At 40.4% G+C, this 27,575-nt stretch overlaps 1 protein-coding gene across 1 annotated transcript in view; it reads left to right on the top strand.

Annotated features, from left to right (window-relative positions):
* The window catches only part of LOC150085516 (uncharacterized), a 372,167-nt gene that overhangs the window by 284,450 nt on the left and 60,142 nt on the right, over window positions 1-27,575 (top strand). Inside the window, exons 9-10 of the mRNA XM_090374587.1 lie at window positions 7,719-8,157; window positions 12,198-12,367. Of these exons, the coding sequence (XP_090230713.1) occupies window positions 7,719-8,157; window positions 12,198-12,367 (609 nt within the window). The remainder of the gene's footprint in view (window positions 1-7,718; window positions 8,158-12,197; window positions 12,368-27,575) is intronic.

The following is a 27,575-nucleotide window of genomic DNA, read 5'->3' as shown; positions in this document are numbered from 1 at the left end:
GGATGTTGTATGAATACACTTTTTATAAAGACAAGTTAACAAATGCGAGAGAACAGTCCAAGACACACACTTGTAAGATAACACACGTGGGTGAATTGAGGTAAGAGATACATGAAGTTTGTGTGTGTGTGTGTGTGTGTGTGTGTGTAAGGTGAGAATATGTGGTGGAAAAACACTGTTATCATCTCATACATTGAGTTTGCATGTAAACATCTCAAACTTCAAATGTGTGAGAGCTATATTTCCCATTTAGTTGTATTGGTCGCAGACTATGTACACTTACGTACATAGCTTAATTATTACTGTAATATATACATACTAATTAAGCAATCATAACAATGAACACTGCACGCACAAAAGAGAAGATTCTGAAAACTTATATGTTTTTTATATGGTTGAAGAGGAAACACATCTTACGATAACATAAAAACCCACAGAAGAATCCAGTAAGATCAAGTTTACTACCAGTTTATAATTAGATTCCATTAACAGAAAAGCCCAATAAACCAGGAACTGCAAATTGTTTTGATTGTTTTATGGTAGTGACCTCCAGAAATTTGCTCCTCCGCTCACACTATCCAGTCTCACGAAATTTCTGTTCGAACAAAAAATCTTGTGAATACAGCAAGTGACAACAGTGTCTCTGACCAATACAGTTACAGTAAATGGGAACTATAGCTCTCACACATTTGAGGTTTAACATTTTTGAAGCTTCATAAACTTGTATACATTGCTATGCAGGTTGTTACGTTCAGCTTGGTGCCAGGTTTTACATTCACCTGGTGTTATTCGCAGACAAAATCGTGCATGAGCCAATGCGAAAATTGCGTTATAGTCGCATTGTTCTCTAATATATCAATCGTGTTGGAGAAAATTCGCATTATAGCAGAACTGACTGTATATTTTAAGATAAAGCTTAATGGGATGGAAGAGAAACTGGAGGTGTTGAATTAGAAACAAAATTTGAAATAAATACCAGTGAGACTATATAGCAGTGTCTGCAAAAATGAAATTGATTGGAGGCATAGTTTGTCCTCGTTCACTCTCATCATAATTGTTAAGAGTAAAGATAAATTCTGAATTGCCATTCTCTGATAGTGCACCAGGACAAGCAAGAATCTGAACACTGCGAATTAGAAGCAAATGGTTTTGTAACAATCATGCTGTCGGCATTCCATTCACTGAGCTATTGCTCAAAGCCAAAGTTTTCTAGGCTATATTTAGAAAATATTTAGCCTCAAAAACATTAAAAGTGTAGATGGTCGGCTAAACATATTTAAAGTGAAGACAGGATGAGTGAGGATCAGTCTTCATAACATTGATTGATCCTGTGAGTGAAAATCTTTTTTAAGGCCTGGTGATAATTCTATCTAAAGCCCCCCCCCCCCCCCCATTGTGTTAGTATAATACATACAGCACTGAAGAATCACTATTATTTTATAATATAATATAACTTAAAACTCTGGCAGTGAAAAGATATCCATGTAAGTATTGTAAACAACTGAACTGATCAACACATTCTGGAATGTGCTTTGGATAGTTGATTGTCTTCCACTATACAAAACACATTTTAGAAACTTGTATGACTTTAATTGTTCATCCCATGACTGAGCATTAGCATTAGTAGAGGCATATGATGCAAGAAACCAAGCTTATGCAGCATCAGCCAGGAAAAAAAAAAAAAAAAAAAAAAAAAACTTCCACTTCACCCCTCCATTCGTTCAAAATACCTGTCCAGCTGAGCCTTAAATTTATTTAGGCTATCAGCTTCCACAACAAGCGATGGAAGTCTGTTCCACCAACCAACTACCCGCTGGCTAAAGGCAAATTTCCTGAAATCTATCCTACATCTGTCTTTCCTCAATTTAAATTTATGCCCTTTCAGGTGATTATTCTGAGCAATAGGCAGAATCCCATCAGCATTGATCATGCTCAAACCATCCAAGGCTTTATACACCTCTATCAGATTACCTCGCTGGTGCCTAGTCTGCACACACTGTAATTTGCAAAACTTAAGCCTTTCTTCGTAAGAGCAACCCTTTGTTCCATTCACTAATCTCGTTGCCCTTCTCTGTACTTGTTCCAGCAGCTCTACATCCTTCCTGAAATGAGGCCTCCAGACCTCTATACAGTACTCAGGGTGTGGCCTGACCATTTCCTTATACAAGGGAATAATCGCCTCCTTATCCCTGCTAGAAAAATTCCTGTATATCATTGACAAGACACCATGAGCTACTCTTGCAGCCTGTGTGTACTGTCCAGAGAACTTCATATCTGTCTGCACAGTTACCCCCAAGTCCTTTTCATTCTCTACCACTGTCAGTGTAGTACCACAGAGTTGATACGTTGCTCTGGGGTTGCTGTTTCCCATATGTAGTACTTTACATTTGTCAATGTTAAACTTCATTTGCCACCACTCAGCCCATCTGCTCAACCTTTCCAGATCCTGTTGCAGCAGCATAGCGTCAGTAGTGTCCTTAGCAACCCTGTCAACCTTTGTATCGTGTGCAAACTTGGATATACCATCATCAATATTATTTATAAATACAGAAAACAATAATGGACCCAACACTGAACCCTGAGGGACTCCACTGATAACATGAGTCCATGATGAGCAGTGTCCATTGATTACCACTCTCTGTCTTCTCCCCCTCAACCACCCCTTTATCCATAGCAGCAATTTGCCTCCAATGCCACACTGCTGCAATTTGTGCAGCAGTCTTCCATTTTCAACAGTATCAAAAGTCTTTCTAAGATCCAAGTATATAATATCAAAGTTATTCCCTGCATCCAGTTCTTTTGTGACTGCATCATAGTATCCAATCAAATTGGTCAGGCAAGACTTCCCCTTAACAAAACCATGCTGTGTCCGAGCTATAACCAAAGTCTTGTCTAGATGATCCTGCAGTGCTTCTTTAACCAGTGCCTCCATTAATTTTCCTGGAACAGAAGTTAAACTCACGGGTCTATAATTACTTGTGTTGGCCTTTGATCCTCCTTTGTGAATTGGGGTCACATTTGCACATCTTCAGTCTATGGTTACCTCCCCTGAGTTCAAGAAAGCTCTCATAATTATATGAGGGACTTCAACACAAAATATTGGATGCCAGAACAGAAAAGAACACTGTTTACCATTTTCTTACTCATCTTAATTTAGAATTAAGAACATAATCTGATTTTTTATCCCACCAAATTGTGCAAATGTGTTTCAATCCCATTCCAAGGAAATTATTAACCTCATTATTACCATAAAAGCTGAGATATTTTTTTGTATCAGATGGCACTGTGCCATCTTTTTGCAAAAATAAGAACCTTGACATTGGCTTGTCATAGTATAAATGTGAGATTACACTGTGACATCATGGTATGCAATTTAGGTAGTAGAGAATGAAAAAGACCTGGGAATGATTGTGCAGTCAGGCATGTTCTCTGAGCAGTGTGGATGGGCTGCTAGGATAACTCATGGAGTTTTGTCACCAGGAATATCGGAAGGAAACTCCACATGGGATACAAAATTTTCAAATCAACTAGATGATTGCTATTTGATTCGACATGTCAGGGAAAGTACTAGGGGAAAAAGATTACTCTAGACCTCATCAACTAACCATGATCACTGCCTCACCATGATCACTTCCTGCTTCTGGTTCAGAAGCAGGAAGTGATCATGGAGTTCTATGGTGGACAACCATGTAGCATCTTAAGCCATCATAATTTCCTTTCCTGATTGGGTTATAATTTCAGGAAAGGAAATTATGATGGCTTAAGATGCTACGTGGCCTCTATTAACTGGGTAGATATCTCACAATTGAATTATGGTATACCATTAAAAAAATATTCCACAGGGAAGATTCCAAGTTGGATGAATAAGGAAGTTCCCAGATTACTTGAGCAGAAAAGACACCATGGAAATGTTACAGAGCAAATAAAAAGTACTGAAGCTTATACAGCTACAAATTGATCTGTAATAGTCCCACAGAAAAGGTTACGGTGGCAAAGGCAGATTATGAGAAATTGCTGGCAAAGAGAGCAAAGAGGAGGGATAGGGAATTCTTCATTCTTTTAAATGCAAAGAAGAGAAGAACATAGCAAATCGGACTCTTAGGTAATGAACTTGGGATAGTATTAGATACCCCAGCTGAAGTGGCAGATGAACTTAACAGTTACTTTGTATCAATATTTACAGAGGAAAAACCCTTTGTGTCAGTGAGATATTATGGGAGTGAAGTTGAAAAAGATGTAATTAATGATTTTGAAATTTCGCATGTTTATTTAATGAAAAAACTTTAAAGCGTACAGGCCAGTAAGGCTCCTGGCATATACCCTATTATCTTAAGGGAGGCAGCAAGTGAGTGAATTGAACCACTGAGGATAATTATGAGAGCATCGCCATTACCTTATACAGAGGGACAATCACCTCCTTTTTCCTGCTATCAAAAGTCCTATATATCATTCACAAAACCCCATGACTTGCCTTGGCAGACTGTCTGCATTGCTCAGAAAACTTCAGATCTGACTGCACAATTACTCCCAGGTCTTTTTCATTTTCTACCACCTTAAGTGTAGTACCACACAGTTGGTACATTTCTCTGAGGTTACTTCTACCCATATGCAGTACTTTGCATTTGTCAAGGTTAAACTTCAGTTGCCACTTCTCAGCCCATCTGCCCAAATTTTCTAGATCCTGTTGCAGTAGCACACTGCCATTACTGTCATTAACAACCCTGCCAACCTTTGTATCATCTGCAAACTTCGACACTAAGCCTGATATACCTTCATCAATATCATTGATAAATATACAAAACAACAGTGGGACTCCACTAATAACATTAGTCCACGAAGAGCAGCACCAATTGATTACCACCCTCTGTCTTCTCCCACTGAACCATCCTTTTATCCATTGTAGCAGTTTATCCTTAATACCATTCTGCTCCAAAGGGTTCAGTTCTGTAAATTGTAGTGTCTGGAGACCAGCACCTGTTAGGAGATCTGATTTAGGTGTTTAAGACTTTGACTGGGTTGAGTAAGCCGAGTTCCTGATGGAATCCTACCTCTTGTTCAGACTACACGCACACACACACGCACACAAACACACGCACACGCGCGCACATACACACACACACACAAGTGGCATAAATTCAAATTGAGGAAGGATGGTTGCAGGACAGATGTGTGGAAATTTACCTTCAGCCAGCAGGATTGATTATCTGGTGTTGCAGTGGTGGGTAGCTTTAATTAATTCAAGAAAGGACTAAACAAACTATTAGAAGGGGATGGATAGGGGATATGGGAAATGTAGGTAGCGCTTTTTTTTTTTTTTTTTTTTTGCTTATGCTATATAAGCTTCTTTTTTTCATGATTTGCCACTTTAATATTAATAATAATACTAATGAGATCAGTGAGGAGAACACACACGCATCCTCTTACCAAGAAAGACTTCAGTTCTGCAATTGCAGCATCCAGGAACCTGTGTGAAATCTGATTGAGGCATTTAGCTTTGAATGGATTGAGTAAGCTAATTATTAATGGCATACATGCTCTTGCACAGATAACACAAGTAAGGGGACACAAATTTAAATTGAGGAAGCATGGTAGATGCACTCAAATTTGCTTTCAGCCAGCGGCTTGTTGAACAACTTCCATCTGTTGTTGTGGAAGTGGGTAGTTTTAATAAATTTTAGAAATAATTAGATTATTAGAGGGGATGGGACCCTTTTGTTGTTGATGCTGTGTAAGCTTGCCTCATTTACCACTGCTAATAACACTTAAGTTTCTGGTGTACACATACGCCTATAGACAAAAAATGAACCACATTTGTATGTAAAATTTGACTGCTGATACATTAAGTCTGACAGAAGCTTCTTGCAAAATTTTCAGGTTTCTTCTGGAAGTAGTTGAAGGGATTTGTATAACCATGAACCATGGCATCCTGTAGCCGAATGGTCAGGAGTGTAATAGCACACGCTCCAAGCCCCTGACTGCTAAATATGGTCAATCTGCCAACCTGCACTGGAACAGCATAGCAGATTATGGTCTGGATGCAGGGAATAACTTTGAACCCCAGGGGCTCACATCTGGTGAGTATGGGCTTGGCAAACCTAGGGTCCTAAGCTGGATATCATCATTCTTCTCTTTCTTGGCGATTCCTTTCTGCTTCTTCTCTCTCTCTCTCTCTCTCTCAGGGTAACTCGGGAATTTTTTTTTTTTTTTGTTGGTGCAGCATAAGCCTCAGGCTTCCTTGCACCATATGGCTAATAATAATAATAATATTATATACTTGGATCTTAGAAAGGCTTTTCATACTGCTGCACATGGAAGATTGCTGCACGAATTGGAGCAGTGTGGCATTGGAGGCAAATTGCTGCTATGGATAAAGGGGTGGTTGATGGGGAGAAGACAGAGAGTGGTAATCAATGGACACTGCTCATCGTGGACTAATGTTATTAGTGGAGTCCCTCAGGGTTCAGTATTGGGTCCATTATTGTTTTCTGTATTTATAAATAATATTGATGATGGTATATCAAGCTTAATGTCCAAGTTTGCAGACGATACAAAGGTTGGCAGGGTTGCTAAGGACACTACTGACGCTATGCTGCTGCAACAGGATCTGGAAAGGTTGAGCAAATGGGCTGAGAGGTGGCAAATGAAGTTTAACATTGACAAATGTAAAGTACTACATATGGGAGACAGCAACCCCAGAGCAATGTATCAACTCTGTGGTACTACACTGACAGTGGTAGAGAATGAAAGGGACCTGGGGGTGGTTGTGCAGGCAGATATGAAGTTCTCTGAGCAGTGCAGACGGGCTGCAAGAGTAGCTCATGGTGTATTGTCAATGATATATAGAAATTTTTCTAGCAGGGATAAGGAGGTGATTATTCCCTTGTATAAGGCAATGGTCAGGCCACACCTAGAGTACTGTATACAGGACTGGAGGCCTCATTTCAAGAAGGATGTAGAGCTGCTGGAACAAGTACAGAGAAGGGCAACAAGATTAGTGAATGGAACAAAGGGTTGCTCTTACAAAGAAAGGCTTAAGTTTTGCAAATTACAGTGTCTGGAGACTAGGCACCAGCGAGGTGATCTGATAAAGGTGTATAAAGCCTTGAATGGTTTGAGCATGCTCAGTGCTGATGGGATTCTTCCTCTTGCTCAGAATAATCACCTGAGAGAGCATAAATTCAAATTGAGGAAAGACAGATGTAGGATAGACGTGCGGAAATTTTCCTTTAGCCAGCGGGTGGTTGGTGGAACAGACTTCCATCCCTTGTCGTGGAAGTTGATAGCCTAAATAAGTTTAAGGCTCAGCTGGACAGGTATTTCAAACGAACAGAGGGGTGAAGTGGAAGTGGTTATTTTTTTAATTTGTTTATTTATTTATTTATTTATTTTTTTTTTGGCTGATGCTGCATAAGCTTGCTTTCTTGCATCAAATGCCTCTACTAATGCTAACATCACTTGTTGAGGAGGCCTCCATCCTGCAGATTTATTTTTTATTTATATAGCCATGAACTAGGAAATACACTCTATATATACCTGATGCACCTCTCAATAGTTTTATATTAAATATTATATGATAATTTGAAAGTAATTTAAACGGTTAAATTCAATTTTGATAATGAGATCTACTGAATTTAAATAACACCCAGCTAGCATTATTTTATTTTTTCTCTTACTATCAATATTACATTTTTATGCATTTCTATTTTAACTTCATACAGGAAAGCAGCCATTGAAGAAAAAGGACAAAAACATTTCCATGAATACTGTAGTTTAAAATCTTGTGATCATTTCACCACTTCAGAAAAATTCTTACAGCATATTGAACATGAGGTATCTAATACCAGAAGTGAAAAGATTCACAAAACAAAAGTCAAATTTGAAGGGAAAACCAAACACAAAGAAATTATTGAGCCGGGAAATAATATAGATCACTTTGCTGAGCTTACAAAGAAAATTAATCCAAAATATTTTGATGAAAAAAGAGAGCATGTTGAAAAAAGGCAGAGGAAAATTAGTGAGAACTTGATTAAAGAAAAATTGAGGTGTGTGAACAAAGGACAAGCAGAACGACAGCAACAGTGCAGTTTACAGAACAACAGAGATATTACAGCAGACAATAACATGTGGAATGAAAGGGAACAGTTGCTATCCAATCAGGTGAGTGAAAAGTTAAAAAATTTCATCATTATCATATCAGTGTGATTATACAGTTTAATGATAGTTTTTATGATTAGCATTTCAGACCTTTTTTTATTTTTTTTTTGTTTGATGCATTAATTCAGATGTGGATAACAATTACTGTTAAGCCACTTTTGACATTTACTGGCTTACTCTTACATAGAAAGAACAATTATTTAAAATTAGTTAACAGAATTTATTTTCATATTCATGTGTCTTTTCAGCTTTCTGGCAAGTTTACTTTTCTTTCAGATTTTAGTTTAAATACTAATGTTATTTTTATTTATTTATTAATACGTATTTCAAAATTGCTCTGCTCATGTTTAGGACAGGGAATATATCAACCATATGCTCAGTGTATGCTTACACTCCCTCTTGAACATTAGTGGCATAACAAACTTTGTGTGATTTATGAATTTTTAAATTCTAATTATTTGATTTAAAAAATATTTTTGGAAACTTGCTTGCCTGAGGACTGATTTATTTTCAATGAGCATTAGTTGTCAGGTACTACGTAGCCGAGTGAGTGGTCATGTGCGGGAGTGCAGTATTACAAGCTCTTTGAATAGACCGGGGTTCAAGCCCCTAACTGCTAAATACGGTCATGGCAGATTATGGTCCATTTCCCTCAGCATGAGTTGAGGAGGCTCCCATCCTGCAGTGGGTTGATAATACCTGCAGTTTACCTTTTACTGCAGGGGAAAAAACTCTTTGTGTTATAGGCAAACAAAGTGTTATTTAGTTTTTATTCAGATATTCTTCACCATCTTATGCTCTAGAAATTGTTCCTTAAAGTGTACATTGTTGACAGTACTTTATTTTTGAACTTATAATCAGTTAACAATAATAATATTTAATAAGTCAGACAGTCACATATGATATGTGATAGTCTGACTCATTTCTACTCTTGAATATGTTAAATTAATTGTCAAACTCATAATTGTGTTAGCAGTAGCACTAAGGAAGTGCATCCAGTTGACATTGGTGGACAGTGCAATGTTGAGTCAGTTTGATGTGACATAAGCACTGGGAAAGGGAAAATGAGAGTAGGAGTGTGTTCTTTAACATTCAAAAAAGTTTGATTCATGAACCTTGTTTGTCAAACATGACTATTACATTTAAGTAACATGTATATATGCCCACCATTAGTGTTCTGATAATCTGTAATAATGTTAATGAGTTTTTTAATATGAATTTAATTTTACCAACCTTAATTAATACAGTAAAACCTCCTTTAACAGACACCTCTTGTTGTGGACACTAATGACTGGGTCTCAGTCAGAAGTATTAGAAATCATGTTAGATGATCTCTCCAAAATGGATATTCTCTAATATCAATGAGAACACTTTAATAGGTGTCCTTTTTGTATTTTAAACCTTCCTGGGTGGGCACTTTCAAGGGTAATTGACACACGTGTGTTTAGGTCAAATTGTGTTAGTTGTCTGACGGCACCAGGGGTTTCCCCCATCTCCACGGTGTGTTTATGTCAATGGGATTTGAATGAAAGCAAGTGAAGATCATTACAGTAATACTAATTAGACTTGTGGTGGCCATGGATTCTCACAGAGCAGGCAGTACAATATGTTATTAATAGGTTCACTGCTGGTAAGGAATTCTTACAAACTTATTTGGACTGTCCGATGCAGTTCCACTGGCATAGATCACTACACCCCCTTTAATCCTAGCAATAGCATCTATCAGTTTGTCAATTTTATTGACAAACTGATAGATGCTATTGCTAGGATTAAAAGGGGGGGAAACAAAGTACTGTAGCAAGCTTGTATACAGCTGTACTACATTTCTTTCAAGGGGGGCTACCAATGGACTGCAGAGATAATTTTTATCAGTAGCCCTTGCTGATTTTTGGCATATCTGAATATATCATACTTCAATTAAAATGTTACGTGATACTTGATATTATTTTTATAGCTGATTTAGTGAATCTTAAGGTGTCCAGCTTTTTGACTGAGAGACAATGACAATTTTCCTGGTTCAACACATTACCACTTTCACTCAGCAGTCACTTAAGTAGCACTATATGGAGGTTTTATCAACATTTGTTCATGGATGCAGGTTTCTCCCTAGAATACTGGTCAGAATTTTTCTGCATTACACTGCATGTTATTTTTTTAAGAAACTTACTGTTTGCAGCAGAGCCACATGCAGAAATTTAAAAAGTGAAGAATTTTGACTTATTAAAGGATAAAGAGTTTGTATTCTATTACATTAAAAGAATTCTGTGAGCAGAAACAATGGGTATGGACTAAAATTAGTAACTGATCTAATTATCCATAATGAAAATGAAATGCTCTAAATAAAGCAATTCACATTATTGAAACTGGCTATACTTCTTCAAAACAGACACCACTGTGTAATGGACTTTCTTTCTTTTGACCCAGTGGTGTCTGCTTTAGAGAGGTTTCACTGTATTTAATTACAGGTGAGTAGCAGAAATTAAATTATCTTTATTTCTAATTATAGCTTTTAAATTTCTTTATCATTGGTATACTTAATGGTGATTTGGTATAATTTATATTAAAACATAAATCACAGCTCTTGTTAAATTGCACTTTCTGGTTTCTTATAGCTGAATGCCAGTGATTTTTTAAAATTTAACAGGTCATCTTAGAAAGAATTCAATCCAACTTTTGGTAATACTGATTCTGCAAATGCTTTTATGGAGAAATTGTTCGTTTGGTGGCTAATGACAGATAATTTTTGTGTATATAGCATTTTAAACCATGTTATATGAATTGAGGTGTTCTATTAACCTTACTTAAGTTATGCTGTAATTAATCTTCTTTATATCTTTATTTATAATTCAACATAATTGTTGAATAGATGGTAAAACTGAAGGGGATAGATCACTCTTTTCAGTATATTTTGTTGAAACAAACATACAGTGCTGCTGCTGAAGCTAAAAAGGGTTAACTAAGGAATCAAGATAAAGAGAATCACAGACAAGGCATGAAACCAAATAAATTATGTTATTACAATTGTAATGTAAGCAGCCATTCAAATAATTAATTTGTTTACCATCCATCTCTCAGTGGAATTTGGTCTTTAAAAATACACTGAGTAGCATCTCATTTACCCCAAGATCATCGGGCATGAAACTCTGTGAGGTGCCAAAAGTATTCTACAGGGATGCTGGCCTATTCACCTATTTCCTGCCAAGAGCAACTCATTACACAGATGCTTGGTTGAGTTGAGATCCAGTAAATGAGCAGGCCAAAGAAAGGTTGGCAACCAAAGTCACTTTCATACTCTTGGAACCATTCCTGAACATTAAGGGCTTTATAATATGGTGCATTATCATGCTGGAAGTAACCTTTACTAGCTTGTTAAAGTGCAAGCATGAAGGGATGCACTTGGTCAGCAATTATATGGTATTCAGACATTGATCTGCCAGTATCAGGAGACTTGACATGTACCATGATAACACTTCCCACACCAGCAGACTTTTATAAACAGCCTGCAGTATTAACATCTGGTTTGACGATCTGTTGATACCACTTTCACCACACACTAGTCTTGTTATAAGCTTTCTGCTGCTACACACCAACCATGACAGGATCTAGTGTATTGTCATTTGACAGATTTTAGCCCATCTGTTCAACCACACAGTTCTTTTCATCCTTCATCAGCTTCTTGCATGAGCAAGAACCATTGTTGACACATTCTTAGTACACTCTGGATACTGTTGTGCGTGAAAATGCTATCAAGTGTGGAATTATCTGTGATACTTGCACCAGTATCCTCTGTCAGCTTGGTGAGTTGACAGAGGGTGGAAACCATATACTGTTTTTCTATCTTATGCTCACCATAAAGTAAACTGGCCTTGCTTAAATGCTAAAAAATAGGATCAGAGTGATTTTATATACAATATATATCCACTGTGCCTTCTCTATTTCTTGTATACTATGCTTGCACTTACATTATCCCAATTTCATTTGAAGGAAAATAGGATTAGTTTATAAGATTTCATTAGTGAATTATTTAATATTTAATTTCACAGGAGAATAGATGGATAGATATAGAAGCAGTCAAAGAGAAAAGTAGAAAGCAGGATGATTTGGATGGAACTACTAATTGCCATAATGTACAAAATGAAAAAAAGGGACATTTGCTTCCTGATCAGTTTTCATTATCAAATAAATGCTGCCCTTACCTGGAATGCAGTAAAATGTAAGTCACTTGTTATATCTATTAATACTTTTTTCCTGTTTTATAATAGGATAATAGAATAAGGTTGTGAGATCTTGGATATAATAATTACGGAATCAAAGATAAACACTTATCATCACACAAGAAGGGAGTACTGTTTAATGCTAATACACGGATACATTTATAATTTTAACAGTATTAGAGACACTAGCACAGATAAGATTTGGCTCAACATCTTCAGGACCTGAGTAATGCACTATCTCACAGAAGATCCTATGAAAGAGGTCTTGCTAATACAATTTGCTTTATTTAGATCAACTGACTAAGTAGACAACCTCATCAGCAACTGACTGAGTTTTCTGTACCTAATTATTAATTTCCTGCTTTCATGAAATGTCACAGTATCCTTTTGAAGAGGTCGTTGGCCTCATCAGATCATCTTCCATGTTTTTCTGGCATAATTCCACATACACAGCTCAGCCCATAACAGCAGATAAAAGTCACTTTATACTTCCATATTTTGTGAGTTGTTCCCAAATTTCACATTTTCATCAGATAAAATTCAAACCTATTCAACAACGAATGATGTTATTGCCATAGCAGCTGAACTTTAGGCAAAGCATATTCCAAAGAAGGTCAGTTCCTTTCAACTTCAGAGTTCTGTGACTTTTGGCATTGTTTTCCAAGCTCTGCAATAATTGTACCTGATCAACATTTAGATTATTATTCTTTGTGAGAAATTTTTTATTTTTGCTGTTAATGAAGAATGGGCTTTGGCATTTATAGATGTCTAAATACTGCTTTTATTTCATAAATACTATACTTGTTTCCATTAACACTGTTTTTTCTCAGGATTAAACAACTTATCTCAAGTGGTAATCAGAAGTGTTTATTGTTTGATTCATTTGCACCCAGATAGCATCCTAAATTAAGTTGTGGGATCATTAGCTCATCTTATTTCAAATCTACACCATCCATTTTCAAGGGATCTTGAAACTATAACTAGCTGTCTCATTGGATTTACGAAAGTTATGCACATAATTATTCTTTGAGCTGAGAACAGTTACTTAAATGGGCATCTGTTATGTGTCATTCTTAATAAACCTTAGTAATTGCAATGACAAAAAATTTCTCAAATTCTTTCTAAACAAATCACAACAATAGAGGAATTAGGATAACACTGCCAAGCTTGAACTGAGAAGTCAACCATAATAATCAATTTGATACTCTGATTTAACAAGTTTACAGGAACTGTTTGGGTTTTCAAAAGTAAGGAGAATAGAAAGTTCATTGTATGAATAAATGCCTAGCATTAGATAAATAATTATTATTTAGCTGAAGTACATATTAATATCAGGTTTATTGAGTTATGATTTACAGGAAATTATCCTTTTATTTTAAAGTTATCTTTAGTTTCCAAAAGTATTTTTCAGCTTAAGATATACAAAAAGTTAAGGTAATAGTCCTGAAGATAATTTATGTAACTTTTGTGAAATAAGACACTGGATATACACTGAAGACAGATCAACAAAATTTTAAAAATGTTTTAGAACAGAATTAAGTTGCTATTGACCTAAAATAGTATTCTAAACTGGGATTAACACCCCTGCAAATCTAAACATCTAAAATTGAATTAAATAATATAATTACTAATTAGCATTATTAGTGGCATATGATGCACGAAAGCAAGTTAATACAGCATCGGCAAAAAAAATACACACACACACTCTTCCTATTTCACCTATCCATCCCCTCCAAAAGTTTGTCTAGTTCTTCCTTCTTCTTCTTCTTCTTCTTCAATGCTGCCGAATGGCGTTTGCGACTTCGTTTTGATATTGTTCTCTGTCTAGCGCTGCGTGTAGAATTTGTGCTGTTGTCATGTGAAGCCAGGTGTTGATGTTATCTAGCCATGCCATTTTCGGTCTGCCTGGGCGTTTCTTGCCTTCGATCTTTCCCTCCAGGATGAGTGGTAGTAGGTGATATTTTTGTTGGTTCCTAGCGATGTGACCTAGGTATTTGCATTTCCTGCTGATGATGGTTTTGAGCAGGTCCCGTTCCTTGTGCATGTCCTGCAGGACCTGTGCGTTGGTTATCTTGGCTGTCCACGAAATTTTCAGCATTCTTCGGTAGAGCCACATTTCGAAGGCCTGGAGCTTTTTTGTAGTGGCTGATGTTAGAGTCCAGGTTTCTACACCGTAGAGCAGTATTGGCCAGATGTAGCATTTCAATGTGCGTAATTTGAGCATGATGTTCAAGCTTCTGTCGGTGAGGTTCTCCATTTGGTGAATGCCTGCCTGGCTTGTTCAATTCTGCTTTTGATTTCGGCCTCGTGGTTCAGCTGGTCATCAATGAGTACTCCGAGATACTTGAAGCGGTGTATTTGCTCTAATTTTTCGTTGTTTAGTTTGATCGTGATTTTGCTTGCAGTCCTGCTGACCTTCATCACCTTTGTTTTCTTTTTGTTGATTCGTAGCCCCCATGCTTGGCTTTCTATGTCCACTTCGTTCAAGATGGTCTGTAAATCTTGTTCTGAATCCACTATTAGTGCTGTGTCATCGGCATATCTTAAGTTATTGATGTAGTGTCCGTTAACTTTTATGCCGAAGTTCTTGTCAGCCAGTGTTTGGTCGAAGATCATTTCCGAATAGATGTTAAAAAGAATGGGAGATAATGGACAGCCTTGCCAGACGCCTTTTTTTATTGGAATTGGGTCTGTCAGATCGTTGTCATAGCGAAGCCGGGCTGTTTGATTCCAGTAGAGAGTTGTAATAAAGTTGATATCATTGTTTTCAAGCCCAAGTTTTCAAGTTCTTCCTTGAATTTATTTAATCAAATAAACTTCCACAGTGACAGATGGAAGTTTTTTACAGGATTCAACCACCCGTTGGCTAAAGGCAAATTTCCACATACCTGTTCCTCATCCCCCTTTCCTCAGGTTGGATTTATGTCCCCTCAAGTGCGTAATCTGAGCAAGAATTCAATCAGATCACCTCACAGGTGCCTAGTTTCCAGATGCTGCACATGTCTGTACTTGTTCAGAGAACTTCATATCTGACTGCACAATTACCATCAGTTCTTTTTAATTCTCCACTACCCTGAGTGTAGTACCACACAGTTGGTATGTTACTCTGGGGTTACTGCTACCCATATGCAGTACTTCTTACTACATATTCCTATATATCATTGACAAAACCCCATGACCTGCCCTGGCAGCCTGTCTGCATTGCTCAGAAAACTTCATATCTGACTGCACAATTACTCCCAGGTCTTTTTCATTTTCTACCACCTTAAGTGTAGTATTACACAGTTGGTACATTTCTCTGGGGTTACTTTTACCCATATGCAGTAATTTGCATTTGTCAAGGTTAAATTTCAGTTGCCACTTCTTAGCCCATCTGCCCAGATTATCTAGATCCTGTTGCAGTAGCACACTGCCAACCTTTGTATCATGTGCAAACTTCGACATTAAGCCTGATATACCTTCATCAATATCATAGATAAATATACAAAACAACAGTGGACCTAACACCGAACCCTGTGGGACTCCACTAATAACATTAGTCCACAGAGAGCAGCAACCATTGATTACCACCCTCTGTCTTCTCCCACTTAACCATCCTTTTATCCATCGTAGCAACTTACTCTTAATACCATTCTGCTGCAATTAGTCTTCAATGCGCAACAGTGTCAAAAGCTTTCATGAAATCCAAATATATGATATCAAAATTATTTTTTGCATCCAGTTCCTTTGCAACCACATCATAATATCCTATCAAATTTGTCAGACAAGACTTTCCCTTAACAAGCCAATGCTGTGTCTGAATTATTGCTGCAGTCTTAGCATTAGCATTAGTAGAGGCATTTGATGCAAGAAAGCAAGCTTATGCAGCATCAGCCAAAAAAAAAAAAAAAAAAAAACACTTCCACTTCACCCCTATGTTCGTTCCAAATACCTGTCCAGCTGAGCCTTAAACTTATTTAAGCTATCAACCTCCACTACAAGGGATGGAAGTCTGTTCCACCAACCAACCACCCGCTGGCTAAAGGCAAATTTCCGCATGTCTATCCTACATCTGTCTTTCCTCAATTTGAATTTATGCTGTCTCAGGTGATTTTTCTGAGCTAGAGGAAGAATCCCATCAGCATTGAGCATGCTCAAACCATTCAAGGCTTTATACACCTCTATCAGATCACCTCGCTGGTGTCTAGTCTCCAGACACTGTAATTTGCAAAACTTAAGCCTTTCTTCGTAAGAGCACCCCTTTGTTCCATTCACTAATCTTGTTGCCCTTCTCTGTACTCGTTCCAGCAGCTCTACATCCTTCTTGAAATGAGGCCTCCAGACCTGTATACAGTACTCTAGGTGTGGCCCGAGCATTGCCTTATACAAGGGAATAATCACTTCCTTATCCCTGCTGGAAAAATTCCTGTATATCATTGACAATACTCCATGAGCTACTCTTGCAGCCCGTCTGCACTGGTCAGAGAACTTCATATCGGCCTGCACAACCACCCCCAAGTCCCTTTCATTCTCTACCACTGTCAGTGTAGTACCACAGAGTTGATACGTTTCTCTGGGGTTGCTGTTTCCCATGTGTAGTACTTTACATTTGTCAATGTTAAACTTCATTTGCCACCTCTCACCCATCTGCTCAACCTTTCCTGATCCTGTTGCAGTAGCATAGTGTCAGTAGTGTCCTTGACAACCCTGCCAACCTTTGTATTGTCTGCAAACTTGGACATTAAGCTTGATATACCATCATCAATGTCATTTATAAATACAGAAAACAATAATGGACCCAACACTGAGCGACTCCACTAATAACATTAGTCCACGATGAGCAGTGTCCATTGATTACCACTCTCTGTCTTCTCCCCCTCCAATGTCATACTACTCCAATTTGTGTAGCAGTCTTCCATGTGCAACAGTATCAAAAGCTTTTCTAAGATCCAAGTATATAATATCAAAGCTATTCCCTGCATCCAGTTCTTTTTTGACTGCATCATAGTATCCAATCAAATTGGTCAGGACTTCCAATCAAATTGGTCAGTTTTGTTAAGACTTCCCCTTAACAAAACCATGCTGTGTCCGAGCTATGACTGAAGTCTTGTCTAAATGATCCTGCAGTGCTTCTTTAACCAGTGCCTCCATTAATTTTCCTGGAACAGAAATTAAGCTCACAGGTCTATAATTACTTGTGTCAGCCTTTGATCCTCCTTTGTGAATTGGGGTCACATTTGCACATTTCCAGTCTATGGGTACCCCCCCCCCCCGAGTCCAAGGAAGCTCTCATAATTATGGCTAAGGGTTTGCTTACTTCCTTTGCTGCCTCCTTTAATATAACTGGATAGATTCCATCCACCCCGGGTGCCTTTCTTGTGTTTATCTTCAACAGTTTCTCCTCAGCCGACCGGGCTAGCCGAGTGGGTAAAGTACCTGCCCGGCAACCCAAAGTGTAAGTGTAAGTGTTTTCAGTGTCTAATGGCACCAGGGGTTTCCCCCATCTCCGCATTGCTTTTATTGTGGGTGTACCAGTTCACTGGGAAGGCCAGAGATTTAAAAGTGTATGGATTATGGAAGTGTGGTGTTTTGTACCATTGTTCCTCTGGCCATTTAGCCGCTGGACCTCTTCTGAGGCCCAACGTTGCCCCACTTACGCCCCGTGGAGGCAGACCAGGTACCCGATAGTCTTTAGTTCACTCTGGCAGGTCCTGCCACCTAATTTCCTGAGATTTCAGTGGCGGCTAGGACCTTAAAAAAAAAAAAAATTTTTTTTTGTACACATATATGTATAGATATATGTGTGATAACTCTCGATTGCGTAGGGTGATGTCGCTTGAATAAGGATAGACCGAAATATGGGCGTAAGTTAATTTGGATTCATTGAATTTATGTGTGGGGGGAATTCGCGTGTGTAAAGATAGAGAGGGGGGGAGAATGAAGACTGAGGGGTTAAAGGAGGAAGGATAAGGCCAATAGAGTAGGAGGCCTCAATTTGGTGTCAGCAGGGCATGCCCATGCCCTGCCAGAAGGAAGAATGGGGGTGGCGTGGAGGGGAGGAAACAGTATGACAGTCTCCACCCCCCCTGCCGGGGTGGGATCGAAAGGGCCGGACAAGGGAGCCGGCACAGGTGGCCAATATGGCGTGTGTGCAGCCTGGCTGCAGAGTGGTGGCTAGGCCAGCAGTTTCAGGACAGCATCACAACACTGGCACCACCAGGAGGTACATCCAGGGACAAGGTCTCTACTGACTTGTTCACAGATCGCTTGAATGCCGGTGTTGGTAATGGGATCAAGGTCTCATCCAGTTTGGTCATGGTCCTTCTATTTCCATTTTGGGTGGTCATTGTTGGTATGTGGTCACTTTCACTGTTTGTTCTGTTATCTGGGCGTCGATGCAGTGTTGTCACTCCTGCATATGGTGATTGTCACATTCTAGGATAGTTCGTTGGGTAAATTACATGCGCTGTCGGTCCAGCTGACAGGGTGTTCGTGTTTGATTGCAATGTTCGTGGAAGCAAAGTCCCGTCCGATATCGTGGTACTTTCATCTTTCTGGCACAGTCGACAAAGTAATGGCACTCATGAGAGCAGAGTCCCGTCCGATGAGTTGTAGTTGTAGTCAGGTCCTGCATCAGGCCTGGGGAGGTTGGGTCATTGCCCTTAGCCGGGTAAACAGCTCATGTGCAAAGCACGAGAGGGCCTTGTAGTGCTCCTCCTCATGTAATAAAAGGTGCTCCCGTTCCTTCGGATTAAAGCGTATCTTTGTGATGAAATGACATCTGATGTCCTCAAAGAGGGTACAATCGTGCATTAGGTGTGACCATGTTTGATTTTCTCCGCAGTGGCATAATGGGGAATCCCTGATGCCGAAAGTTGACAGCTTGGCATTAAAAGAGCCATGCCCTGTTAGAAGAAAGGTGGTGTAGAGCCCCGGTGAAAACCAGTTTGGCTGTTCGGGATGAACTTCCGGGTTATCTCACCTTTTGTTGAGTCCGCCCATTGGGACTGCCAGGTTTGTTGAAGATATTTGGTTAGTCGTTTCTTTTCTGCGTTGCTGTTGTTGGTCAGATCTGTGGTGAAGCCAATGCAAGTTACACTGTTTCCTCTTGATAGTTGATATAGCATGCCACAGCGGACAATCTCCAGGTCCAAGGGTAGGAGCCCCACAAGGGCCTGCAGTGCATGTGAGCTGACCGTGCAGCATGCTCTGGAGACAGTGAGTAAGATGCTGCGCTGTATCGTTTCTAGCTTTCTTTTATTGACTGCGGTGGTTGCTTTTTTAAACCAGATCCCTGCTGCATAGCTAATGGCTGGAATGAAGAAAGCCTTGTAAAAGAGGATCAGGGTTCTTTTCCTTAAGCCCCAATCCTTTCGCGAGACTCTTGCTATGAGGGCTGAGTAGTTTTTGATCTGTTTTTTGTAGATATACGAGGTGTGGGGTGAATGAAAGATTTTTGTCAAGGATGATTCCTAGGTATTTTAATTCAGTGGTCAGTTTTATGGTTTTTCCTTCTATTTTTATCTGAAGTGGCCTCCTGATATCAAGGGAGCCTTTTAAAAGTATTGAGGATGTTTTATAAGGTGATATTCTTAAGTGATGATTTTTTGACCATTCTTGGAGGGTATCTATGGCCCTATTTGCAATAGCCTCAAGTTGTGCACGATTGTCCGCCTCCAGCATCAGGACCAGGTCATCTGCGAAGGCTTGAGCATCTGCTCCGTTTAGATCCTGGTTGAGGAAGCCGTCCAACACCAAGTTCCAGAAGAGAGGTCCCAGGACTGATCCCTGTGGGCATCCCCGGAACACCGGCCGGGTGAGTTGGCTATAGGGTGTAGATACTGAGATCCTTCTGTCCGAAAGATAGGTTTTGATGCATTGGTATAAGTTGCTGGGAATGTTTGCCTCCCGGAGTCTGCCGAGGACACTTGGCCACCAAAGTGAGTCAAATGCCCCGGCAAAGTCGATGGAGATAATAAGGAAGTATTTACTATTGCTGTGTGTAGCTGCATTTATTATACGTTCCAGGGCATCCACGGTGGAACATCCTCGTCGAAAGCCAAATTGCTTGGGAGAGGGGAGACCTGCTTCTTGGTAGTGAGCTTGTATTCGGCTGTGTAGTAGGTGTTCATACACTTTACTTAGTACTGGCAGTAGGGCTATGGGTCTGTATGACTCCGGGAGTTCCTGTGGTTTCTTCGGGTTAGTTGTTGGGATATATTCCACGGTCTTTTTTACAATTTCTGGCTCCAGGTAGTCTTCGCCGGGTGTTCGCTTATTTCTTATTTTTGCTGTTGCCAGATGGAGGTCTTCAAGTGTGAACGGGTCCTCCCGATGTGCTGGGCAGTAGTTAGTATTTTCCTCACAGAGCAGAAGTTGCTCAGGAGTGTGATCTGAGGGCAGTTTCTGGAAGGTGGTATTCAGAATATTGTCTATAGATTGGTGCCAGGATGTGGTATAGTGGCCATCGGGTGTCTTTGTTGAAGATATTACTTCTCCTTTTGGTAATTTATTAGTTGCCACTTTGTATACAACCCCCCCAGGGGTCCTTATTCCCTGTTGTTGAGACTAGTGTCTCCCATGAACATTTTTTCCGGGTTCTTATTAGGGCTGTGTATTTGTTTCTGACCTCACAGTATTGTTGTCTGAGGACTTCTACCTCTGCCGCCGGCCAGGATCTTCTCGCTCGCTGGAAGCTTTTACGGCGTGTATTTACTTCACTCCGCAGTCTCTGAAGCTCAGGGCACCACCATGGGACTGAACTTGCAGATGGTTTCTTTCTTTTTATAGCTATATTTGAAGCCTCTGTGATTAGACTTACTATAGCACGCTGGTGCTGGTCTGGGGTGAGGTTTGTGCTGTCGAATGCTTCAACAGAGTATGTCAGTGCCTCCCGAAATTGTTCCCAGTTTGCCTTGGCTATAGCAAATCTGTTGAGGATTGTTCTTGGTGTGGGTGGTCTATTGAGGGCACGGTGCATCTGGAAAGTTATTACTCTATGGTGAGAGGTTGTCCAGTCCTCTCTGACCTTCCATGAGGATATGTATCCTGCTGTGGAACGAGTGGCTAGGCTTATGTCTATTGTTGCCTCCCAAAGAGTACTTGAGAAGGTCGGTAGATTATTTGGCTGATTCAATACTGTGAAGCTGCTGTTGGTCAGGAATTCTTCCAGGCGCTGTCCATTGGCAGTTCCTCGTCGATCCGGAGTTGTACTGTGCCAGGCTGGTGACCTGCAGTTTGCATCTGCACAGACGATTATTTTAGTATTAGGGAGCTCGTGGAGGACATTTTGCAGGTATTGGGTTGCAGGGAGAATATCTTCGCCGGGTCGGCAGTATAGCGATATGGCATAAAACTCTCCCAATGGAGAGATGATCTGGGCACAGGCAGCCCATTCGTTGCAAAAGTGGGTAATTTTAGTAACTGTGAGGTCAGGGCAGCCCAGGGGGTATTGCCGTTATGTTGTACAATTTTGTACGTGAGTGGGTATCCTCTCACCTCTTTCTTGTGTGTGTAGGGTTCCTGGAGGAAGAGGATGTCAAGGTTCTCCTCTTCTACCTTTTTCTTTAGTTGCGCAGTGACTGCAATTGCCCGTTGTGCATTATGCTGTGCAAATTTCACTGTGTTAGAATCTTTATATTTACAAAGAGTTCCCATAATCTGTTCTTTGTTGTTGAGTGCTTTTGGCTTTTAAGTACACGGGACAGTTACTATCTCTGACAGAGTGGGCTGCTGGTAACTTTAGGGCTTTGCAGTTTGCGCACACTGGTGGAGCGGTTTTGTTTGGGCAGGAATTGTAATTGTGGCCTACTTCTGCGCAGTGCCCACAGGTTGGAGAAGTTTGCGGTTGGGTACACGTGTGTGTGGTGTGGCCAAATCGGCAGCATCTAAAACACTTTGGAACAGCCACATGCTCTCTGAAGCGATGACTGCCCCAATCGATGTAGATTCTTGCCTGCTGCCTTAGTACTTTCCACGCTCTGGGAGCTAATTCTACCACCCAGTTAGTTGAGTTATTATTTCTGGGTTTTGTCTGATATCTGGGTGTTATCAGACTCGATGGGTCCGTATCCGGGAATGCTTGCTGCAGGTTTTTGCGATATATCTCACCTTGCAATTGTGTTGGGGATAGGTCATTTCCTGTATTAAAGATTACAATGCTTGGTCCTTTTTTCTTGGGAGTTTCTGCTTGTAGGCCCAGGGACGGCACTTTCGGATTTGCTATAATTTTGTTTGCCTCCTCCTGTGTTTCTGTCTCGATGATGACGCCGACGTTGCGGGTCTTCCTTATCGATTTTATTCGGGTGTGTTTGAATTCATCGCTAAGGTTAGTAATTACAGTCTTCTTTACTTCTTCACTCGTGTGAAGAGTCTCGGTGTTTGTTGGCTTCAGTATGACCAGGTTGGGTCTTGGTAGTAGTGGTACTTTCTTTTTGCTGGAAGCAGCAAGGGTTGGTGGTTGCTCCGTTGTCATTGTGGTCCTCAGCGCTTGGGCATATGTGGGCGCGCGCTGTTGCATTTGGTTTGCCCCACATTCCATGTATGCCTGGAGCTTAGCATTGGCTCTCTCACTCTCGAGGTAAGTTTCCGTCAAGAGAGTGTCCAGCTTGTTCCACAGGTTCACGATTTGATTTGTGCCCTTAGCCCTGTGGTTACCCTGTTAGATTGCTCCTTAAATAATGTTTCCAAGGCAGCCTTGAGGAACAGAGACTTCTCATGAACTGTACTCCCTGGCAAGGAGGGATCCAGGGGGGCCTCCTGTGGCTTCTCCTCGCTGGTGTCCTTTTGGTTTTCTGTTATGTCTTTTGATTCAGTTTGGGAGCGCATCTCCGGCTCCGGATTAGGTGTTGGCTTTCTATACTTGCGTTTTCCTGTTAGCGGGGCCCCCGAATGGGGTTCTGACGTCTCCTGTTATTGGTCTATGACGACGGGGTCGTCATTTTGGCTCTGATGCGCGGCATCTGTGGGTTTTTTCAATTTCCCATCCATCTTTGTGAATTTCGGATTATCGAACTTTTACGGATAATCGGAGTTCATGAGGTCCCGCGTGAAAGAGCTCGTGGAGGTGAGCAAGAGGCCACCTTTCTCCCGTCTCTGTTTGAATTTAGAGCTGAATAGTCCTTCAGCGAAGATTTTGGGCTATCCCCCTCTGTCACTTGGGGTGGGGGGATGACAGCCAGATGGGGAAATGCCCCTAGAAGAACGGGGTTAATTTCCTATTGGGTAGTTTATATCGGCGAAGACGTTGGCAGTGTTATTTTGTTGAAGAGATCGTCGGAACAGAAGTAGCTTCTCTCCATGGTCAGTTTATGGTAGAGGGGGGGGAAACAGAAATCATCGTTTCCAGTTGGAATTTCACTAAGTTGATAGGAGTTAGTTGAGCTGTAGTGGTAGTGAGCTTCTTCAGTTATGACTAGCAGAGAAAGTATGCAGCAGTGGGTGGGAGTGGGGGAGAAACAATCACTAACCCTGTTGCCAGTTGACCTTGCCAGGAGCTTAAGTGACGTTTTGCCTTAGGCAGAATATCACTGGGTTCAGCTGCGTTGAATGAACATTAGGCCCGCTGTTGTTTTCGACTCTTAATTAACTGGAATATGAATGCTAAAAATTAAAATGTGTTGGAGCTCTCTTTCAGTCCGATAAAAACACTGTTGGGGCACCCTCCCCAGTCAAGTGCACACTACCAACGTGGCCTCCGCTTTATAATCGGTGCCTCTCTATGGCCCTGCTGCCAGCCACATGGTGACCATTGTAGTCTGGCAAACAAAGGACACAGATAAAAACGCTGGTAATTTGCTAAATTCCCAAAAGTTTGCAAAATTGTCTCACCTAGGGAATCCTCAGATGAATGTCTTTCGACGGGAACACTTTTCTTGGCGAATTAAACACTTAAAACTCATATTTTAACACAAAAATCGGGAGCTCGTAAAAACGTGTCTACTCGTAACGGCAGCGCTGCGAGCGGTCCGGCAACCCAAAGGTCGCGGGTTCGATTCCCGCCTTGGGCTTGGATCAAAGTACTGCAAAAACCTTGGGAGGTGCAATATGGCCACAGAAGCCGATGCGCCAACAACTACCGAATCAAAAAAAAAAAAAAAAAAAAAAAGTTTCTCCTCCACTTTACTCCCAGTTACTTCAAGATTCTGTAGCTTACTGCTAGAGTTGAATACACCTCTGGCATTCCCCTCGCTGAATAACTCCTCATATGTGAATGTTGATGCAAAATATTCATTTAGTTTGTTAGCTACCTGAGCAGGCTCATCAACAGTTGACCCATCAATATCAAGTGTACCAATCTGATTCATCCCCTTCCTTCTAGAGTTTACATAAGTAAAGAACTCTTTGCTGTTTTTCTTTGCATCCCTTGCCAAGGATTTCTCGTAATCTGCCTTCGCCTGCCTAACCTCCTTCGTAACTCGGTTGCATATCAACTTGTATCTATCATAGGCTTCTGTTTCATGTGTTAATTTGTAAGTATCCCATGCATTTTTCTTCTCTGCCATGCCTCATTAGTTCATCTGACATCCATTTTGGCCTAAACCTTGAACAATATTTCTTAGTTGGTATGTAAAGCCTAGTAGCTTCCAAGATAAGTTCTTTGAATGCTTCCCATTTTGAATTTGCTGTTGGTAACATCATCAGTTGGTCCCACTGTATAGAATTTAAATACTGTCTCAGTCCATCGTAGTCGCCTTTACGGAAACAATAACCCTTCCCTTTACCCCTAATGGTAGTTACCTCTTTGAGTAAATCCCACTTCAGCACACTGTGATCACTGCCACCTAGTGGTTCATTTATCTGCAGATTCTTAATGCATGAAGAATCACTGCTGATAATCAAATCCAGAGTATTACTCCCTCTAGTTGCCTCCCAAACATGCTGACATAGAAAACAATCATCCAATAAATCCACAAAAGCCTTGCTAGTGTGTGAGTGACCAACCCACAAATTCCAGTCAATATCTGGGAAATTAAAATCCCCCATTATAAGACTCTCTGATTTACTGGCCCACTCTATTTCCCTGTACAGTTTCTTATTATACTCATCAGAGTCATTAGGCCTATAGCACACTCCTACTCTCAATTTTGATCTCCGAATGCTTATGTCACACCAAACTGACTCAACACTGCACTGTCCAGCGATGTCGACTGGCTTCACTTCCTTGGTTTTTGTGTGTTTCTTAACTAATAGCATAACCCCTCCCCCCTTCCTATCCTGTCTATCCTTTCTGTAGACGTTGTACTCCCCAAATTGCAGTTCTGCATCCCTTATATCTGTGTGACACCACATCTCTGATATCCCAACAATATCTGCCTTTGATGTTTTGAGCAATACTTCAAATTCATCAAATTTATTTACTAAACTCCTAGCATTGGTGTACACGCAAGTATATCTGCACCTGTTTCTATTCTTAGCTACCCTAACACAACCCATTTGTTTACTTGTACCGCAATGGCTCCCAGCAGTCTCTGAAATATCATGCATCTTGTTTTTGAGGCTTCTGCTCATTCTAATAGAAGCAGTGCAAGAATCTCTTTCACCTCTGCCAGTGGCTACTGTCAATCTATTGGTCTTTGTCTTCCCCCAAGCTAGCAGTTTTCTGACCCACCTAACACTGCCTCGATAGCATCAGCAAATATTCTTGCACCTTTCTATTTAAGTGTATCCCATCCCTGTAGAAGCAATCTCTCCTGTTAACAAGTACAGTCCAGGCTGAAAAAAATTCTACCCCTTGAGCCTTGCACAATCTTTCCAGGGCCGAATTGATCGACAAGGCTCTCATCATATACTCCCTCCTATCGTGTCTGGGCAGAATTGCAGACACTTTCAAATTCAACCCTAATTCTCGGCTTTTGTTCAACAGTGACCTGTACTTGTTAAGTAATTCTGCCGGTCTCCTACTCTTAATATTATTAGTGCCAACGTGTACAACTATATCACCTTTTGTGCCCTTAAAAGACCTTTGCCCCTGGCAGACATACCCTGGTCCTGTTCCACCTATCCTTTTTACAAAGCATGTTCCCCGTTTCCCTGACAATAGAGTCACCAACAACTACTAGTTCCTTCGGTACCAGCGCATTCTGCCTTGGGAGTTGTCTTTGTGTCACGTGATGCCCAAGTGCAAGCTTCCAAGTCTTGTCTAGATGATCCTGCAATGCATCTTTAACCGGTGACTCCATTATTTTACCAGGAACAGAAGTTAAACTAACTGGTCTGTAATTAATCGTGTCACCCTTCGATCCCCCTTTGTGAATTGGGGATACATTTGCACATCTCCAGTCCGTGGGGATCTCCCCTGAGTCCAAGGATGCTCTCATAATTATGGCTAAGGGTTTGCTTAGTTGCTTTGCCGCCTCCTTTAATATAACTGGATAGATCCCATCCACCCCAGGTGCTTTTCTCATGTTTAACTTCAACAATTTCTCCTCCACTTTGCTTTCAGTTATTACAAAATCATTAAGTATCCTGCTACAATTTGATAACCTTCTGCCATTTTCAAACCTTAATAATTATTCGTGTGAATGTAGATGCAAAATACTCATTCAGTTTGTTTGCTATCTGAGCAGGATCATCAATGTCAAGTGGACCAATCAGATTCATCCCCTTCCTTTTAGAGTTTATATAAGTAAAGAAATCCTTGCTGTTTTTCTTAGCATCTTTAGCCAAGGATTTCTCGTAATCTGCCTTCGCCTGCCTAACCTCCTTTGTCACCTGATTACAGACTAGCTTATATATGCCATAGGCTTCTGAGTCGCTTGATAATTTATATGCATCCCATGCATTTTTCTTCTCATTAGTTCATTAGATAACCATTTAGGCCTAAACCTTGAACAATATTTCTTAAAAGGTATGAAACTTTTAGTAGCATCCACAATTAATTCCTTGAATGCTTCCCACTTAGAATTTACTGTTGGTAACATCATCAGTTGATCCCACTGTACAGAATTTAAAAACTGTTGGAGACCACTGTACTCACCTTTACGGAAGCAAAAACCCTTTCCTTTACCCCTGATGGTAATTAAATCTTTAAGTAAATCTCACATCAGTACACTGTGATCACTGCCACCTAGTGGTTCTTTTATCTGCAAATTCTTAATACACGAATGATCACTGCTGATAACCAGATCAAGAGTATTACTTTCTCTGGTTGCCTCTCGAACATGCTGCTGCAGAAAACAATCATCCAATAAATCCACAAAAGTGTGACTAGTGTGTGAGTGACCAACC

The sequence above is a fragment of the Mastigoproctus giganteus genome, chromosome 5, assembly GCF_048544385.1.
Source record: "Mastigoproctus giganteus isolate SK-2022 chromosome 5, ASM4854438v1, whole genome shotgun sequence".
In the NCBI taxonomy this organism is placed as follows: domain Eukaryota; kingdom Metazoa; phylum Arthropoda; class Arachnida; order Uropygi; family Thelyphonidae; genus Mastigoproctus; species Mastigoproctus giganteus.
This window is presented reverse-complemented; position numbering and strand designations above follow the sequence as displayed.